Source organism: Zosterops lateralis, assembly GCF_965231275.1.
Source record: "Zosterops lateralis genome assembly, chromosome: 3".
NCBI classification, from domain to species: Eukaryota; Metazoa; Chordata; class Aves; order Passeriformes; family Zosteropidae; genus Zosterops; species Zosterops lateralis.
Genome location: NC_139764.1, coordinates 55,111,675 through 55,131,605, shown reverse-complemented (window position 1 = coordinate 55,131,605; position 19,931 = coordinate 55,111,675). Strand labels below are relative to the sequence as shown.

General features: G+C 36.3%; 1 protein-coding gene across 15 annotated transcripts in view; it reads right to left on the bottom strand.

Annotated features, from left to right (window-relative positions):
* Nucleotides 1-19,931, bottom strand: part of SYNE1 (spectrin repeat containing nuclear envelope protein 1) — a 280,640-nt gene that overhangs the window by 228,178 nt on the left and 32,531 nt on the right. For all 15 annotated transcript variants that reach the window (XM_083856114.1, XM_083856125.1, XM_083856128.1 and 12 more), the window contains exons 2-3: nt 10,792-10,853; nt 1,208-1,303 (exon numbers count right to left, since the gene is read on the bottom strand). In XM_083856114.1, coding sequence (XP_083712240.1) covers nt 1,208-1,303; nt 10,792-10,853 — 158 coding nt within the window. The remainder of the gene's footprint in view (nt 1-1,207; nt 1,304-10,791; nt 10,854-19,931) is intronic.

The following is a 19,931-nucleotide window of genomic DNA, read 5'->3' as shown; positions in this document are numbered from 1 at the left end:
TACTCGACAGTGGAATTACATTCCCTATGGACTTTTATATTGTAATGAAAATGTGTAAATATTGTAATTTAAATTCTCATTCAGGATGTTACAAATGGCTTTAACAAAGACCTATTATATATTCTGAATCCTTCTTTAGTTACTACAGGATATCATATGCTGGTATACATAACCTTTAAGCTCACCAGACACTATTCTAGTTTTGGAATATCTCTTGTCTTTCCCTAATTAATATAGGCAGGATACGATCCAATGAATTTCACTGTAACAGGTGCCATCATTAAAATTCTTTTCCTGTTTTACTACTTCTGGTTGGCCACAAGAGGGAGGCTTTCTGTCTCAGACTAAGAGAAACCGAAAGGGATATATTTCAACAGAGCAGAAACACACTGGGAAGTACAGCTTTATCCCATTTCACAGTAAAATTGCTTTTGCAGCTTGATTCACTGCCTACTTTTGGGGTTCACCGGCAATCAAAACAGAGGTGAAATATGAAAAGGAGAGCAAACTATCTGCACATGAGGGAGCCTGTAACACTTGAGCCCTGGAGCTGGCTGAAGGACAGACTGCATTTCTCCTTCAGATGCTGCCACCTCATCTGTGAGCTGGCTTGGGAAAAGTCAGACCCCTTGGCCTAAAATCCTTTCATTTTTCTCCTCCATGCACAAAACTAGCCTGCCTCCCAAGAGACAGCCTATTTGGTGTGTGCACACCTCTGTACATAACTTGGCCATAAAAAAGCCATTTGACATCATTTAAGGTTATTTAGAGTAGCAGAGCAACTGTCAAGGTAAATGGATATAAGCCCCAAGAAATTTGAGGCGCTTTTATGAGGTTTTTTTTGGGACAAAGCTAAAAGTTTAACAAGAAAAGTTTCATTTTTTTTCAAGATGCATAGAAATAACTTGCAGCTAAGACCTTGGTTGTGTCATAGCAGTAAAACCCAGATGAACTGCAAAGACTAATACGAATAAGAAATTTTTATGAGCTACATACCAAAATTAATAAAAAATGCACACAATCAAGGATGCCTATAATAATCTGTAATAATGCTTTGTAGTCAGATAATCCACTCATTGGAAAACTTATTTTCCTATGAAGGAGTAAGGTTTTTTTACAGTATACAAATATAGAAACTAATTAGAAAATTGTATCCCACAGAAGTTATGTAACTATCTTGTATATTTAGAAGGAAGAAAGTTCTTACCAGCTTCTGCCCTGAAAGAACCTCCAAAAGGGCAATTAGCATTACCCCATCTTTGATATCTTCAAACAGGTCATTCACCAGCATGGGAGGATTGCGCTGAAAAAGGAGAAGGCTTCAGATATCATAAATGCTCACCAGTAGTACATCCTAAATCCATTCCTCTTGAACAGAAACCCAAAGAGAGTGGCTGGTCCCCTTCTTTGTGTTTTATAATGTTTAATGTCAACATATCCTTTAACCACTGCTTTGCCACCACATTGTTTATTTAACATTTCTGGCACACGGCTGTAACATTTCTTGGATTTCTGCAAGTGATGATATAAAAGAAAAACCTTCTGGCCCCTGTTACAAGCAGAGAAACACATCAACAGCTGCCTCTGGCCCTACAAAATATGCACAACTTACAGACATACTATATAGTCCCATTTCGATCCATCAGATTATTTTCCCTTGTGTTAAGTATTTCACAGAAATTTCACTCTCTCAATCTAAGCAATAGGAGGAGCTGTATGAAGGGAAGATTCCTAAAGTGGTGTAGCAGGTTAAGCAATGCTGCCACTTTCTCACAGCTGACAGTTGTTACACTGAGCTACTGTATTTTCTCTCCTTTCCTTCAGCCTTGCAGGCTTCGGGTACTGTCAGCACTGCCTCAGCTCCTACTCAAGAAAAACTCTTACCAAATGTCTCTACCTTCACAAGAACAATGACAACACTCAAAAATATGTAAACAGATGATATTTTAGAAATTTTAAATAACAAGGTCACATAATAAAAGTCTGTATTCTTAAATGCAGCTCAGTTTGTAGAATTACAGCCTTCAGCTGGTCAGTATTTTAATGATCACAAAATGTCTCTCAGAAACAAAAAGTTTAAACTTGGTCCAACTGACAAATAGAATAGGCATCCCTCCAGCTTGCATCAGCTTGTGAGAAATCATATATCTTATGATAATGATCATGATGATAATAATGATGATAATGATAATAAAAATTATAATAATACTAATACCTGCTCATTCACTAAAATTACAATGAAACAAAAAAAAATCTTGAAACTACTTAAGGTTTAATAATTTACTTTTGAGATACTTGTTAGAAGTGCTTGTACAACAAATTACCTACTACATTTTTTGTGTAGAAACAGAGATTTGAAAAGATGAATCTAACAAATGAAACATTGCTTTTGAAAAGGTAAAAATGCAGTAACAAATCAGGAGAAAAAAAAATTCTGTCTCCCCAAATCAAAAAAATTTGTTCAGCTTGAATAAAGTAGTATTTCAATGAAATATAATTTTGGCATAAAGTGAAAGAAAAACTCCTCTGCTGGAAGCAGACTTCTTCTGAGATTTGACATGCTTTAATAGTCACACTAATAGAAGAGCCTATTTTCTCATGTATATAAAATAAAGTAGCACTAGAACTCATTATGAGGGTATATTTAGTCATAGTTCCTTTTTATTTCCTAGCAATGCAATAGATAATGTTCTTCCTTGGATCATGTTCTTCCTTAATATAACACCAAAGAAATCAATGGAGCAAGTGGGTCACTGAAGATTAATTTGTCCCAGTCTTGCATCACAGGCAGTTGACACAAACGCAATTAATTTTCCTCACCTTCCATGTTATCATCTCCTGTTTGAAGCTTGGAGCAGCTTTGGTTTTATCAGTACTACCACATGACAAAACACTGAAGAATTATGTGCTTAAATAATTCAGCCATAAAGACAAGAGGATTACAGCAGCTGCCATCCTAATCCAACAGGAGGTGAAGGCCTGAAAATGCCCCTACCCAAATGCCCCCATAGTGAAGTTTGTCTCTTGAAATTGTCTCTATAGCAATGAAGAGAGATGGATTTTTCTTATAGTGGGAAATTTAGGATACACTTAGATTGAAGGGTGAGATTTACAGTATCCTGTGATTCTGGTGCCCATAATGTGCTTGCCAGACAACCTTTTTGGGCACAACACAGCTCCTTCCTAACTCATGTGCTTTGGTATCCTTACTCACAAATCAAGGCAGAGTTCAGTACTTGTCTCACCCCAACATGAAGCCAAAAGTTATCTGGAGTTCATCTGCAAAGCAAGTCTGAGAAGCACTTCAGTTTCCCCAGTGTATAGCTTTACTCTGTAGTTAAAGATCATCCAAGCCAAACTCTTGCTCTGAACCACCCTTCAGTGGTATTGACAGAAGCTACAAAAACTAGATTTACACCCCAACTGAGGCTTGGTACTACGGTAAGGCAGCGAAAGCATTGCAAACAAATTAACACCTACAGTATTTTCCTGCTTGAATCCAAACATTGGTTTGGGGAAAAAAAGCTGTAGAGAAAGCACTGAATAAGATGAAAAGCAAGAAAAGAAACCTTCAAGCTTCAAAGTTGGTAAGAGGTGCTGCTCTGAAGTGTGAGAATCACAACTGTCCTTAACTCAGCAAGCTGAAATATACTTTTGGTTGCTGGAAGGTAGCATAATTACAAACAAAGTCAGTGTTTAGCAGCACAACACCATGGATCTTACACCATTAAAACTCGAACAGAAGGCAGATACAATATCTGTGTCACAATATCTCCTGTATAAGACCCCTCTAATATGGAAATTTAGTTAATTATACAGACTGCCAGAAGCATTCTCAGTAATGCACTATATAAAATAATGTTTTACACTACCCTGAAGATGTTAATGCCTAATTACAAGGAGGTTACACTCTCATCATGTTTCATAAATGACCTTTTTTTTTTTCTCCTGTGGGCACATAAGTGTAGAATTTAGATGGCGACGATGATGATGATGATTATTGTTATTATTATTTCTTCAGTCATTCTCAGAAATATGGAATGAGATATATTTCTAGTGACATATATAGAAGAATAGACTCCTCTTTAACAAAAGCATAGATATCAATCTTATCCCCCATGGTGATACACACACTAGCTGGTACTGAGAAATTCCCATGTGCTTGTTTATTATATAATGGATCATTGCACAGGATGGCTTAAGCTACTTGAATGTTTTCTAGCAGACCTCCACTGATATTAACACGTCCTCTGTTGAAATGAGTAAACACCTACTCATCGGCTGCATATATCATGTCAAATTAAGTGAAAGATGAAGGTGAACACTAATTACTTATTAGCCTCCAGAGAAGAAAGGTTTGGGGTTTTTTTAAGCTATATTAACTTAGAATATATTGAAAACTTCATGATTCAGACTTAATAACTATTCACTTAGTTCCTTAATGCACTGCCAAAATACTTCTTGTAAATCAGCAAGAGCAAGGAAAGAAAATGAACTTTAATTTTTGCAATTTTAAAATGTTCAATGTACTTCAGATTTCAGCTTTTTGCATGTAGGTATTTAGCCCTAGCAATGCAATCACCTGCAATGATCCTAATGCACTCTCTTTTGAATGTTGGGAAGCCTGTGCAAAGAATTATCCTGTAATACTAAAGAAAAGCCTTCAATTATAAACTTTCTGAACAAAATTTCTTGGCTGAACTCAGAATATACTTCAATGAATAACGAGACATTAAATCTACAACTTGTCAGGTGGCCCACACTATGATTTCAGATGCCTTAGTATTTGATCAAGTTTTTTTGCAAGCTTCCTAAAGAAAGAAAAACAGCAAATTAAGATTAATGATCTACTACATACTGCATTACATGGATTCTATTAAAGACCCCTTTATTGCAGTTTATCCAATCACAGCAGTGTAGTTTATAGTGATAATGACACTTAGGGACAGCCATGTCCCAAGGAGGGAGTCACACTCAGAACAAGTAAATTCATGTAATCTGTAGGATAAATAAGAATTAAATGAGAACATATCTTCAAGGCTAATAAACTAGATTTTGGTCACATTGAATGTTTATTTAAATAACTGTATCTAGAACTGATTATAAGTGGGAACTCTGGAAGAAATGCTTTGCATAAACTTGTTGCTCTTAAAACTTGTCTTATTTGCTGTAGTCTCCAGGAAATATTCTGAATCACCTAAAAAACTGAACATCGGTACATACAAAAAATATTTGACTGACAAGCCTCAAAGAAACATTTTTAATAGACCTGCAATCTCTAGAAATTCCTCCTTGTACGGAGTAAAGTAAGTTTTGTAAAATCCAAACTTCAGATATGGAACAAATGTATATTTGCTAAGCTTTACTCTTTTAGTTCAAGACTTTTTCTTGCATTTAATTTCTCATTTGCATCTTTTCTACAGGAATCTTTTCCTCACACCCTCTACTTAACTTCTCTAATGAATAAATCATACTATACAAATAACAGCATCTGCATCATAATGGATGTCAATGCAGACATTCAAAACTATTTTTGCTACATTAATTTTCAAATAATCTTTCAAAAACTGCTGAAAAAAAAGTATGAAAATCTATCCACATGCATAAACAGGAACAAATCTGCAACTACTGAATTTGTCTCTGCATGGAAATATATGTGAGAACAGCAAGGTCAATGTGAAATTTCCATTACTCTGTAATAGCTGAATCCCTCCTTTGCCACAATTTAATTCCTAAATCCATATGAATGTTTTCGTCTTCCTTGTTTTTACTGATTTTTTTAATTACTAAAGCTGAAGGACTCAGTCCTAAGTTTTGCATGATTAATTTCATCACATAAATTAATTTAGTATTCACTGTTCAACATTAGAGGTTATGGCAATACTAGCTGAAAACATATAGTAAATGCTGAAGCAGAAAACTACCAGTCAGATTTTCCTCATTATGAAGTCAAGGTGGACAGTAGCTTATTTTTTTCTGTGTCAGTGACTAAGATACTGAGAGCCTCTGTTTTTTCACTTGAAAAAGACCAAAAGGATCAGACTCAAATGATGAAAGGTGATGAGGTTCATGAAAGAACACATACATTTACATTAAGAACAAGGTAACATCATGGACAGCACTGTGAGGGTTCTGTGTCTTGATATATCTGCTTCTTTTTTTTGCTTTCTTTCCTATGAAAGATATAATTTTGCTGTTTCAAAAGCTTTAACATGATGCTTAACGCTCAGGTTTAATTCAGCATTATATAACTATTGCATGAATAAAAGTAAAAATTTTCATCCCTTCTTAGTTTTATTTTTAGTTGATATCCATCCTCTGCTTTTGTTTTTTAATGTGTGCATCCTCTTAATGGAAAAACAAATTTGAAAGTAATTTCTTTCAGTAAATATTTGTTGTTCACTCTATCAGTGAGTTTACAGCAATACTTTGGTGAATACAATACTAAAATTATCTCTACACCTGGGAATAAAAATGTTATTTGATTGGGGTAAACCAATTTACAGTCTGTGTTTCAAATTTTGAAACTACTATTCCCCCAAACTTGCATGAAGGGTGAAAAAGGCAATAAAAAGCATGTGCCTCAGCTGTTAAAGAAAGTGATATATTTATCATCCTCTTTACTTATCTAATCCCTTATCTCAAAAATTGGCAAAGGTAACGAAATGAAAAAATATTTAAGTAATTGCTGTTCTGAATGCAAGTAATGTCCCCTCTTTGAAATATTTGGTGTAAATTTGTTCTATATTTTAAATTTAGATTTTGAAAAGATGCTTCAAATATGATTAGAAGCATACTGAAATTATGTCTATATTTTGAAGCTAAGATTGAGAGGAGGAAGGGCAGTTCTACAACCATAGAAAAATATGTATAAATTATATGGAATCATAAACCTTCTCATCCTGTTAGACATGCATATCTCATTTATCATTAGTAGAACTGCACAGATGCATAAAATTTCAAAAGGATTGCCAGAAGATAGACCACATTAATTTCATAGATCATGAGTCAATTTTTGCAAGTGGCTGGCAGAGAAAACATGATTTCCAAGTGATGAGTCTCACCAGATTACTGCTCAGAATCACAGAACAGAGACAGCTGGGGTTAGAGAGACAGCAAAGGGACAGATGCAGCCTTGTGCTGACAGCTTGCCCAAAATGAAGCTGCATTACACTACCTGCTAGTTGGCATACTTGCACGTCTTTCCTCTCTGTCCATCCTCTCTGGGTGAGGGCACAGCTTGCACCAAGGCTGTTTTACTCCCATCTTTTGAGTTGTCCCATAATTAGCTGAGGCCAACTCCTTTACCTGTCCTCTGCTTATGAAAGAACATCTTTGAAATATGAAATATAATTTTAAAAAGGTAGCATTCTATCATAAGAGTGAGAGACAATGAAAAATTCACACCACCTCCTATTGCCTTTCAAAAAATTCAATGCATAGAATCATAAAATCAATGAGGCTGGAAAACTGCTTTGAAATCAAGTCTAAACCATTAACCTAACACTGACATGTCCACCACTAAGCCATGGCCCTAACTGCCATATCTGCACCTCTCTTAAACACCTCCAGGGATGATGTCTCAACCACTTTCATAGGCAGCCAATTCCAGTGACTGAAAACCCTTTTGGTGAAGAAATTACAGCAATACTCTCTTTTCATTTATCTGTTTTGCTCATTTGTATTTATTTGTATCCATATTTTCAAACCCATTCCTAACATTAAATAGCCAAAAATAATTGGTTAAATGTACATGATAGCCTTGGTTATTGAATTATCTTCTGTTTCAATTAGAGCATGACTTTTTAGATAAAAAACATACACTAAGATCTTACAGATTAGCAAGGAAGAATCTTTTACTCCTGCAAACCCTGACAAACAATCACATCCTGCTTTATGTTCCTGCTTTAGGTTTTGGTCTTGGTTCTACCTAAAATAATAAAATCACTTCTGTATTTCCATTTCTTTCAAAACATTACTCCTCAATGTGAGAAACTGCTCCTTTTTAGATCCTCCTGTGCTCTACTGAACCAACACAGTATAAGGATGACAACTCTACCTGAGTAGTTTCCTTTCCTTTGGTACCTCTAAAACCATCTTTCGAGTTGCTTCTCTAAAACCCCATCAGTCTTTGCATAGAAACCATTAATTTCTCCTGCTTTTGAGGTTTCATGCAGTACTTATTTTCAAAATCCTTCACACTCATTAATGATGAAACATTTCTTTAGATAGCCATGGTGTTAAAAGTTACAGATACCCTAATTATAGTTTTCCGTTTTCTCTTATTTCCTCCTGTTATTTTGTCTATTAATAATTTTATGAGATTATCAAAAATGGCAATGAAAGGAAAGAAACCCAGAGTTTTCCAAGAGTAGCCAAGATATAGACAATTTGACAGGAAGTTACTGTTAATTTTGAACACATATAGTGAGTCAAATTCAGCATAGTGTTTCTGGATCAATGGTGAGACACAAAGGCAAAATTCAAATCACCTTTCTCCTATCTACCCATTTTCCCCCTGGCTCAGCTTCACTCCTTCACTCCTAGGTCCTTTACCCCACAGTGGTGCAGCATGTATTGCTGTTTCTCCGTTGTAAATTTGAGGCCAGCACTTCACAATATTCCTTGCTTGGTACCAGACTAGTAGATGCTCCAGTTTTCAGTGGCTCCAAGATGAGAGCAGAATGCAGATGATGCTGCCTAAGAGTGGATCTTCTTCCAGGATTTTTCTGTATCATGTTTCAAAGGCTTCCAGACAACAGAGATCTTACAGATCTCCAGTTTCTTTTGAAACAACCAAAATCACAACAACCTTTTACAAAACTCAAATAGCCTAAATATTGAAATTTTGAGTTAAAAGTCAGAACATGAGTGCAAGGGGAGTCCTGGGCACTTCAGAGATCCACCTGTACTTCCTACAGCTGTGATTAGTTCAGAAAAGTATTTCCACTTACATATTTCCAAAAATGTAACAAACTAAGTTTTAAAAGCTTAAGCTTTAAACACTTAAGAATTTGAGTCATGGGTCACTTCTGTTGAGTCTAATTTCTATGAACAGTGCTTCTCCTTTGGCAGCAGAGATGGGAAGCAGAGCCAGATGATCTGACTTAGGCAGTGACAGCCATTAATTAAAGTATCACAGCCACAGCTTTCCTGCTGAAGTGTGAATTAACACAAATCAGTTACTACAAATAACTAAAAGGTACCTCAGGTAGCTAAAAGTCAGGGCTGTGGCTGTGTAACTGTCTGGTTTGAACATGTTTGATCAGTCTTTACAGTATCAGGCCCATTAAGGAACTACACACCTTGATCGTTCAAGTCAAAAGGTTCATCTGAGCCCAAAGAGTCTAGCACAGCAGGAAACATTCACAAATCCCAATCCAGGGCAAGATCTCTTAATGCAGCTGCCCCTAGGACTTAGTTTCCTCTGAAGGATTAGTCTACACACTAGGGAATTATCATGACATGCACCACACACTCGTAATATCTAACAGTATGATAAAGATGACCTATGTAATATTCTACTTCTCCATAATCATCAGATTATTATTAATGACACAACACGATTAACAAATGAACATGAAATAAGAGTTATTTTTCTTCTCTGCCACTCGTTCACATCCCCCTTAGCTGATGCTTTAGCAAACACTGAATGCCTTTCAATTTCACTTGAAGTAAACAGAACACAGAGTGCTTAAGTTCTCTCCTACATGAGGAATTTTCCAAATTATTTTAAAGACAATATGGGAACAGACCTCATTTCCAGTGAGAATCCACTGTCAAGAAGTCCTGAAGATAACTTTGTTCTTGTAGTTGAATTTTATGATGCCAGTGTAGTTAATTTCACAGTAAGTTCTTCCATTACATTCCTCAGCAATGTAAATAAATGTTGCTGCACTACCATACTGTCTCGTTAGATCAAATCACACAATATAGTTTTATATGGGCTTCCTGCTTTGCTCGGCTCATTTTTGAGGGTATCATTTGCCAGTTTCTTACACAAAAGTTAAAACAGTGCAGTTACAGCTGTTCTTTATTCAATTTTAATGATCATTAATCTTCAGGCTTAAAAATACACATTTCAAAAAGCTGCTCTTGGGAGTTTGAAATTTTAATTTACTGGACTAATTGATAACTGTGGTTAGAGATGCGTTGTGTGAAAACTCCAGGAATACCAAACTGAATCTCACTATTTATGTTTTCAAATAAGATTGGTACCTTAATTGTAGCTTAATACTTTTAAACTGTGTGAAAATCACAGCCTTTACTCTTCTAAAGGCAAAACCAGGAGTTTTAAGTTGTGTTAAGAAGAAGCAACAATAGTTTCACGACAAATCCCAGAATGCATCAGATAATCAATTCAGCACTGGATTCATGAAGCACTACTTACGTCTGTAACCAGATCAAACTACACAAGACATCACTTAAGCTTATTCAAATATATTGTGTGTAGTAAGTCGAATATTTCCATTTCATAGAAACCAGTTTCAGATGTTTCCTCTGGCTGAAATACCAGGTACTGTGCTACCTTTCAGTTCTGGCCAAAGAAGCTGGGGGGTTGTCTCTGGACACCACTGGCACTTGTGCAGATGACCACTACCATGCTGAGATTCATCCTCAATGATGTGCAGACGAGGAGGATCCTTTTTGCACTTTAGGAAATATTGCTCAGGGAAATCTAACATACTCTATACTCCTGGGCTGTATAGGCATAGATTAAAAAGCTTGATTTAAAAAAAAAAAAAAAAAAAAAAAAGAAAAAGGTTTCAAAACCAGATAGCCATATGTTACCTTAGCCAGATGAGTATTGATCCATTTTGTGAAAGTCCGTTTCTGCACTGACTCTTGCTCATCTGAGAATAAAAGGAAATCAGTTTGATTAGACATCACTGGATACTTTCGGGTTTACATGGTGGAAGAGTAAAATTTACTACTGACAACAAATGTATTCTCCACTTGCCAGAAATAACTCTAGATTTTACTGAGACAGTCAATTTTGCCTCTAAATACTCATAAAAATATTTCATATTATTACAATAATGTTTTGATACCTGACTATTTGAAGAGTTTCACAGCAAAGTTCAAGTCTTAACAAGCTGATGACCAGAAAGACACCACTTAAAATTTAAATGTCAAGATAAATTTGAGTTCTAAATCCATACGATACTTACCCAAGGTCTGAGCAACTAGAACTTTTCTTTACTTTTTTAACTAGAATCCACATCTCCCACAGCCAAGCTGCTTTTATGCAGAAAGTCAGCTAGAAAAAAATACTTCTCAGCATATGTATTTGAAAATGTTTAGGATGTTGAAATAAAGATTTGAAATTGCGTTATCAAACTTATTTGCCCCCTGGGACATCCTGCCAGGAAGGAGCCATTAGCTAGTTCAGGGCAGTTTCTACACCGCTACTCACTAGACCCCTAGTCCTGTCTGGAAGCACTTGTCTGGTTTATAGTGAATTTCCCTGACTCTCAGATCATCCCTGCGGGACAGCTGCCAGATGCACAGATAAAAATAGCTCCTGAATCAGCTCCTCCAGCTTCAGCAGCAAGGGTCACAGCAGTGGAGGGAAGAGCATCACAGCATTATAACCAATCCACGAAGTCCTGCCCCTTTCTTGTGGGTAATCAGTTTTGACACATGGAATAATTTCACAGCAGAGGTATTCAAGTATTTATGACAGAGATTTTTCTTTAAAAAATAGGAGGAAATATCTATTTCATGGAAAATGAAATCATGTTACTACCATCATCAGTTCTGAATGAACAACTTCATTTCCCAATAGAAAATTCAAGAAATACAATTGCTGTTTGATGATATTTACTTTTCATAAGAATACGTGCATATCCCAGAATCTATAGATGGAAAATCTAATTTTAGCTCCTGCATTTGTTAGTGATTTGTGCAGTACTGAACAGCATTTTTCCTATTCCACACCTGTAAAATTAAAATGGAATATTCCTTAACACACATTAAAGTTCTGGAATAGATAAATACTAAGCTTGTTGCGTTCCTAACAATAAACTCCCTAATTTACACTCATGCAATGCTGTTTCACAATTAGGTACACAGGGACAGAAATCACCACATAAAATTCATAGGTCAGAAGAATGTTATCTTCAGTTGGTCAGTGGCCATACACAAGCTCCCAAAAAGTGTTTGTGCATTATAATTCAGGAGTATTTTCTTTATATATAAATACCATCTTGCATGTAAGAAATACCAGAGGGGAAGAAAGATACCTACATTCACCAGCATCTATTGCTAGATTATCACACTTTATGCCTAAGAAAATAATTTTGCATTCTTTAGTTTCCTTTGTTATCATTGGGCAGGCAGGATTACATAAGTTTTTAAAATTTATTACATTCTCAGAATCTACTTGTTGCGGGCATGGGCAAGTTATGAAAAATATCACTAAGATACTGCATCATGCTTCATTCCACACTGACTATTTTTGGCAGAGAGGTGTCTTGATATTGCATGTGACAATTGTTTTACATTCCAAAAAACAGATTTCTCACTGCATGGTTCATAACCACGAGTGAAAATGATTCCATAATTTGTAGTTCCAGTGCATCTTGATGATTCAAGAAACGGCCTTCTGACAAAAACTGGAAACCAGAGAACCAGCTTCCAGCTTCTAAAGAGACACTTTATGAGCAGAAGACATACAGAGTTACAGTCATACCAACAAACAGCAGAAACAGCCCATCTAAATACCCTGTTTCAAGGGAATTTATGTGAGCAATATATTCTTTATGAGCCTAACTCAAACTACTGATAATAAAGTTTCCCTGGTTCTAGCATTTATTTTGCATAGGCTTAAAAGGAACAGATTTTACCAGTGTAAAATCTGTGTCTGAACATAACACGAGCAGTGCATTAATTTTTTAAATTCCATTGTAAATATGCTTTTTTTACAAATTTACCTGGAAGCAACTGTGTCATTTTCATTGATTAAATTCTCTGCACAGGTACTGTTTATCTGTACCCACAAAACCTGTGTGTCACGCAGCTCGTTATGCTCTCCCCACTGGCAAGAACTGTCAGCTCCGCATTCGCACCACTTACCCTGCTGGCACTGAAAGAATTCAGGAAGCACATTCAATGACAGGATATTTCTGCCACCAGCATCTTTATAGTGAGCCATGGGCACTGCTGCTGCTGCTGCTGCTGCTGTGGATGCTGCTGCGGCTTCTACCCCTCTCTCATGGGCAGCATTTCTTTAGAATACAGCCAGAAGTAATTTTTCAACAATGATCCAATTTCTTTCCCTCACTGGAAATGCAGGCCTCTGACAAAAATCCCTCCACCATCTCTTATCAGAGAATTCACATGAAGCCAAACCTTAAAAACATCCTTGTATGTTCTTGCAGAGATGCAACAGCCAGACAAAGCCAGCTGTATTGGAAGCAGCAGTTCTGCTGGTCTCACTGCCATCATCCTTCCCCACTGTTTTTCTGTGGAAAGATTTTATTATCCCAGCACCAGCCAATCCGCTAGCAGAAATCTCTGATGTCAAGAGCTTGAATAATTCATCCAGGGACCGCGACAACCCAACTACACTGCTGATATCCTAAAGCAAAAAGATGTGTGCAGAAACTGATGCAGCTTTCTCACCAGTGCTTTTTTAACAATATAGTGCTCAGTAAGTAAAAATGGTTGAATGACACAGACCTTCTTCTCTAGGTTGTCACATATATAAAGGAAAACAGCTTTTAAAAACAACCACTTGGGTTCACTGCATACTCCTGTGAGACAGGGATGTCCTTCAGCTTTGCAAGTGAAAGTGGAAGAAATGGCAAGCAATGAATCTGAACAGATATCTAGGCCACTTAGCTTTGAATAATGTATTTGATCTGTTCTACAAGGGGCACAAAACATATGTAAGGATGCTGGATGCTGAAAATGTTTGGAGTGTGCCTAGATCAGCCTGAAACATACTCAATTTTTTGATAATATGCAGTACATTTGATTTCATTAAATCAGAGCACCAGAATACTCGAACTGATATTTTTTCCTCTGGTAAAATGAAGGCAGATATGAAAAATCCTTTGTGGAGATTCAAATGTTATTCCCCTACAGGGGCCAACTGAGTAGTACACACTATTGAAATGAGAATAAAAAGGCTCACTTTTATTATGCCATTATTGTAAATGTATCCTTACAGAGGTCAAATTCAAATTTCTGTTTCTGTACACAGGGACTCTGACAATATGATTGTGCATCTGATAGAAATGTTGCAAGAAAGATAGCTTCAATCAAATATGTTCTTTTAATTGGCAGGAAGTATCTTTGTATTTTTACAAACCTTTTCTCTACTAAAGCATCACCAACAAGCTGCTTTTCTACAAGAATTTTTTGATTGGGCAGAAAAAACCAAACGTAATTGGATATATTTACCTTAAAGCATTTAGAACATATTCTTTGGACCAATGAACACAACAAACTATGCATCCTCAGACAGTTTTGAAGATGCTGATGGAATGTTCATTGTGCATGTTTTTTCTAATGTCTGCTATCATACTGACATGTGTGTACTGTGCAGCAGCAGATGGGACATCAAGCACCTGGTGCCTGGGGATGGGACAGTGCAGGGTGGCAAATACTGGGTTCTGCTTCAAGGTAACACAAGAAGGAAGCTCATGCACAGACTTACAACAGAGTCAAGTTCACACATGTCCAATAAAAGCATCTTGATTGACTCTCACAGACTGAAAAATGTGAAGATTTGTTTCTTGCTTTAGTGAAACTCAAGCTTCTCACAGCTCCTCATTTTCAGTTTCCTTTATTTGTTTTCTTTGGTTTTGATAGCTCTGTGCTGAAAATACCATGGAGATTTTTGCCTTATTTTGTTTTCCAGGTTTGTGTCATACTGCTAAATCAACCTGGAAGTACAGAAAGTGTCCCAAAACAGCTGTAATATTTTCATGTCATGTGAAAACACAGCACAGAAAGCAGTGGACAGCACCTCAATGGAAAATTTTGTTTGATGAGTATGGCATACATTTTCAAAAGCTTTCAATAAGTTATGTTATATAACAATTCCTTCATTCATTAAGGACAGTTTTAACTTAAAGTAGCTGTAGATAAGCTTGCAGAGTGAAAGCAAGAATGTAGGGACACTGCTTATGAAAAGGGGCAATATTTTAAGCTACATCAGTTAATCAACACTTTTCTAACAGGTGGATTACCCTAACTAAGGGTACTGCACAGGGGCAGTGCAAATTCATTTCTTGTCCTTTAAACCATCAGTCGATGTTTTTATGGTACAATGCCAGGAAAGTTTTGGTTTTTAAAAAAGCCACAACAAAAAAATTAAATTTGGTAGTAGCTCTAAAGTAAAAACATTATTTTTTCCTAAGTTTCTAGGTTTAATAGTAACTCTATAGACTTTAGGATAAAAGAAAGGATGAAAGCAAAGAGGAAAAAATTGTTTTCAGCAGCCACTGCTACCCAGTTGACAAGACTTAGCAGTATTGATCCAAAGAATGGGAATATATTTTTAAATTCTTCATGCATTTATCAATTTTTTGTATTTTAAGGTGAAAGACAGCATTTGTCCAAGTGCAGCTTTCAGACACATGCTTCTACTGCTTTATCAGAGACAGTGAGATGGTCACAGTAACATACCATTTATCTAAATTTCCAAGATTTGGGATCTAGGTCTACACATCACTGATATCCTGCTCCACCACTGAGCACCAATGTGCTCCCCATCAGTTTCTGCACAAAGAAAATCCATGCACAAGGGCAGAAGGGAACCAGTCATCTTGGCCAAACCCCTACTAGAGAAAATGATGGGGATCAGCTTTCTGGGGTTTGCACAATGCACAGGTAACCTCAGTACAGTCCTCTGAGAGCCAAAGGTCTTATGTCATTTGGAAGAGTGGAAATAGAGAAAACCCACACACATACTGGAGGAATAATTACAGGACACTGAAGTATGGACAAGCAGGCTCACATCTGCAGCAGCACTGCCTGCTGTGTCATATGCTGCTGCACAGCAACTGGCACACAGCAAAGGACTTTCTGCCCTTACTATCTGAAACGTATTTACAATATATATATTTTAAATTGAAGCAATTCTTATTGATTTCCTGCTCTTATAAGAGAGAGTCTATCTAGCCACTATTTAGAAAGATAAAAAGAATGATTCCATTTATCATCCAAAGAAGGTCACATTAAAAAAAAAAAAAAAAAAAAAAAAAAACCCAAAAAAAAAAAAAAAAAAAAAAAAAACCAAAAAAAACCAGATCAGAATAAAGTACAAACTGAACAAATCAATGTGTCTTCTTTTGTTCTCAGTCAATTTATTGCAAGCAGAATCAGCAAACAGGTTTTCTGGAAGAAAATGTTATGGCCTGTGCAAGCAGATTAAATTTTTGAAATCTGGGAAACAAAAAATTTAGCCAGCACCAGGGAGTGTGTGCTTTAACCCAGGCTGTTGGCTGCATCTCACAGCAGCACTTAGACTGTCACAGCATATGTTTATACTGTGGGACCTGGGAGACTTCCAGCCCTTAAATCCAAGGTAATGCCCCATTGTGGCCATATTCTCATGAGCCATCCAGATTCACATAATGCCCCACTTCCCTGTGTTCTGATTTTCACAGGAAGGAACAGAGCATGAACAGAGCACAGGGGAGTGATTTAATCTTGATGCTTAGAAGCAAAGGCATGGTCTGGGCATAACTGCACTGCTCCTAGCTGCTCTTCACTTTAGAAAAGCTTCCTTTGGGGTTTGGAGAAACAAATGAGAACAACATGATTTCTGCAGTGGATTGGAAAATATGTCCAAAATATCTTTTTATTTTTGACTCTATGCATCTTTCCCATTTACAGTCCCTGCAGTATACGTGCTCCTATTTTGTGTTTTGAATGACTAAAAATAAAACAAACTGAAATTAAATTGCTATGCACTGTATTTTGCCTGGATGGGCTGCATTTTTTTTTCTTCTGCACGTGTAGAAGCAGAATGCATTCATAACTAATCAATGAATATATTTGCATTTTATGTTTATTGTGTATTTGCCTGTGTTTCTGCACTACTATTTTCATCTCCGCTGACTGCTGTCTTAATTTCCATGTGATGTAAACATATTACTCACATACGACTCGCTTTCATAGTATCCACACTCAAATGAATACAGTCAGAAATTAAACCACCACCATTTAGAAAACCATTATAGGCATACTTAATTCATTTTTAAAAAGCAGCACCCTGAAGAGGATATTAGCTAAAATCAGGATACCCAACATTTGAGTTAATCATGTGTAATGGTTTCAGCTCTGTCTGAAAGATTCACGATTTGCTGCTCTGCAGGTGTCTGTTCACTCACCCATTTGGCAGAGGGGACAGTGAAATTAAGTGTTCAACACACACATATCTTTTCCTGCACCAATAGGTAAGGTGAAAACAGCCTGATATAACTGATCAGACTCAACTTATGATTTTTTTCTTATAATTACTTCTTTTGCCTCAATGATATATTTAAAGGGATGTTTTGGATGGTGACAAATCAGATAGGAACCCAGAAAATCCAGTGAATTTCATTAAGAAGAACTATCATACATACCACTCCTGTTTCAATCTATTCATGCTAATAACTAGGCATACCAGTTTAAAAATTCATTTTTCCTGAAGACTTCAGTATTTAAAGAAACTGATGACAAACCATCCCCTTGTCTAGAGATTGCCTATTACAGTAGCATCTGCAATGACCATATTTAAAAAAAAATGTCCTAAACAATATTTTGGGGGTTTTGTTACAGGCCACTGCAGTTCTGCAACTGACATCATGCTGCCATTTACACATTCTGCAGCCATTATTTCTATTCACATGAAAACCTTTTGTGTAATAACTTTTGTGTGTTGTTGGTCCACCCCCTTAGAGCTCTCAAAAAAGTCAAATTTTTAAAAAATAACATGCCACATTGAAAAGAAGTCTATTTTTTAACAGAAGTCTTAAAGACAAGCAGTAATCACATCAAATCATTTGAAGAAAACAATTTAAAGAATATCTTTTAAAATGTTGACTATAGATCTATAGGTAATCTAGCTCAGTACCAATGAGTCTTCAAGTATCTTTATTAGTTAAGGCTTTAAGCAGTCAATCTGCAGTCAAGAAAGGCACTTAACGAGCAGTTAAACAAATATAACTATGAGATCAGATTGAAGGCAGCAGATCTCTGAAAATGGAAAGCATGAGCTCTGATTCCATCTTTTACACCCTCTATGGCACTTACATGACCTCCTAAAACAATGGACAGACTTGCTTTCCTGCAGCCAACTTTTTCAGGCAGGAAAATTACTGTAACAGTCATCACTGATTTGCAGTAGATCTGCTAATATTGTTTGACATTAATAGGACTGCTCATAACATTATGCACTACAACCTTTGAGACACTGTGCAAAAATGTCAGAACTGAACTGGAATTTGAATGTTTAATGTTTCTCTGTCACAAGACACAGAAATGTAAATGTACTGCAGCAAATGTGCTGCTTGGAGTAAATTTCTACTACCAGTAGTAAAATAATACATTTTCCTAAGTGAATTCATTAGCCTAAAAACAGTGGGAAAAAAAAATTGTTTAGATAGGGAAAAGCTCAGAATCTACTGAAATAAAATTAATGGAGATATACTGAGCACACGCTGTCCAGTGGAATAAATCAGGATATAAAGGTGTTTTACTATAGTGATATCTTCAGTATGGTGCTCATGAATTCAGAATATTCACCAATAATTATATTAAACATTACTATTTGCTTATAGTAACAAATTTATAATAACTCTAATACAAATAAAATAGACTAGAGCAAAACAACAGAACAGCTCAAAATCAGTAAAAATATAGACATGGTAGTAAGGATTAAAGCAATATTAAAATTTTTGGCAACAAATAATATATCCTGTTATGTTGTAAGATGAAACACAGCACACCACACAGAAAGAAAGCAATCTGTCCAACAAACATCAGGCAGCATTTTGAGATGCTAACTATCCAAAAGTGAGGGATTTTCAAGGAAATCAAATCGGGCAATGTCTTGAACAGAAATAGATTTCCCTGAAAATGATAGTTACTTTTGAGATCCACATTCTTGCAGTCTCTGTGCTGTCCTACACGGCACATGAACATCTCAGAAAAACGCAACACTTTGACCACCATTTCTGATAGAGTCTATTCACAACCAGTGGATTCTTTTAATGAAAGCTGCATGGGGTCAACCATTTTGAAGTTCAACCGCTTTTATTCTCAAGTTAAATAACCAAATACCCCACTAAGAACATCAAATGTCCTAAATATTCAATGAGCCCTCAAAGTGATACAAACTATAGATCTGTCTATAGTGTCCAGTTCAGCTAGTCAAAGGTAAAAGAGGCTGCTAAAACTTCAAGGCAGACTGGTGAGCTACAAAGTGCAATTCTATTAGGATTTGGTTCAGTAAGAACTTCATTCCTACAGACAACTCTATTATGGTAACTAAGTGCTATCTAGGCCTGGAAGACTGTGTAATTGCTCAAGCATGGAAAGACAAGCAGAGCTTGTAAAGAAACTACCTGATTAAGTGCTACAGACAGTGAAGAACTACAAACAAGCTTACCACTTAGGGCAACAATGCTTTAAAAAGTCATTGGAAATAAAATTACTTTTTGTCTGTCCATCTACAAGCTATTTGTGATGCAAAGTCTTAAATTTAGATTGGCTGCTCCTCTGCTTTTTTTTTTTTTTTTTTTTTAATACATGAATGAATAAGCAGGGCCTTTAGAGTTACCATTTGGCAAGAAGCAGAGCTCTGGATATCCCTGAAGAAGTTTATTCTAATTTGTCCAAATTACAAGCCTTTTCAAATTCTCACATACACTTGAATTTTAGCACTTAGGCTCTCTAACAACCCACCTTCATAGCCTTGATGAAACACT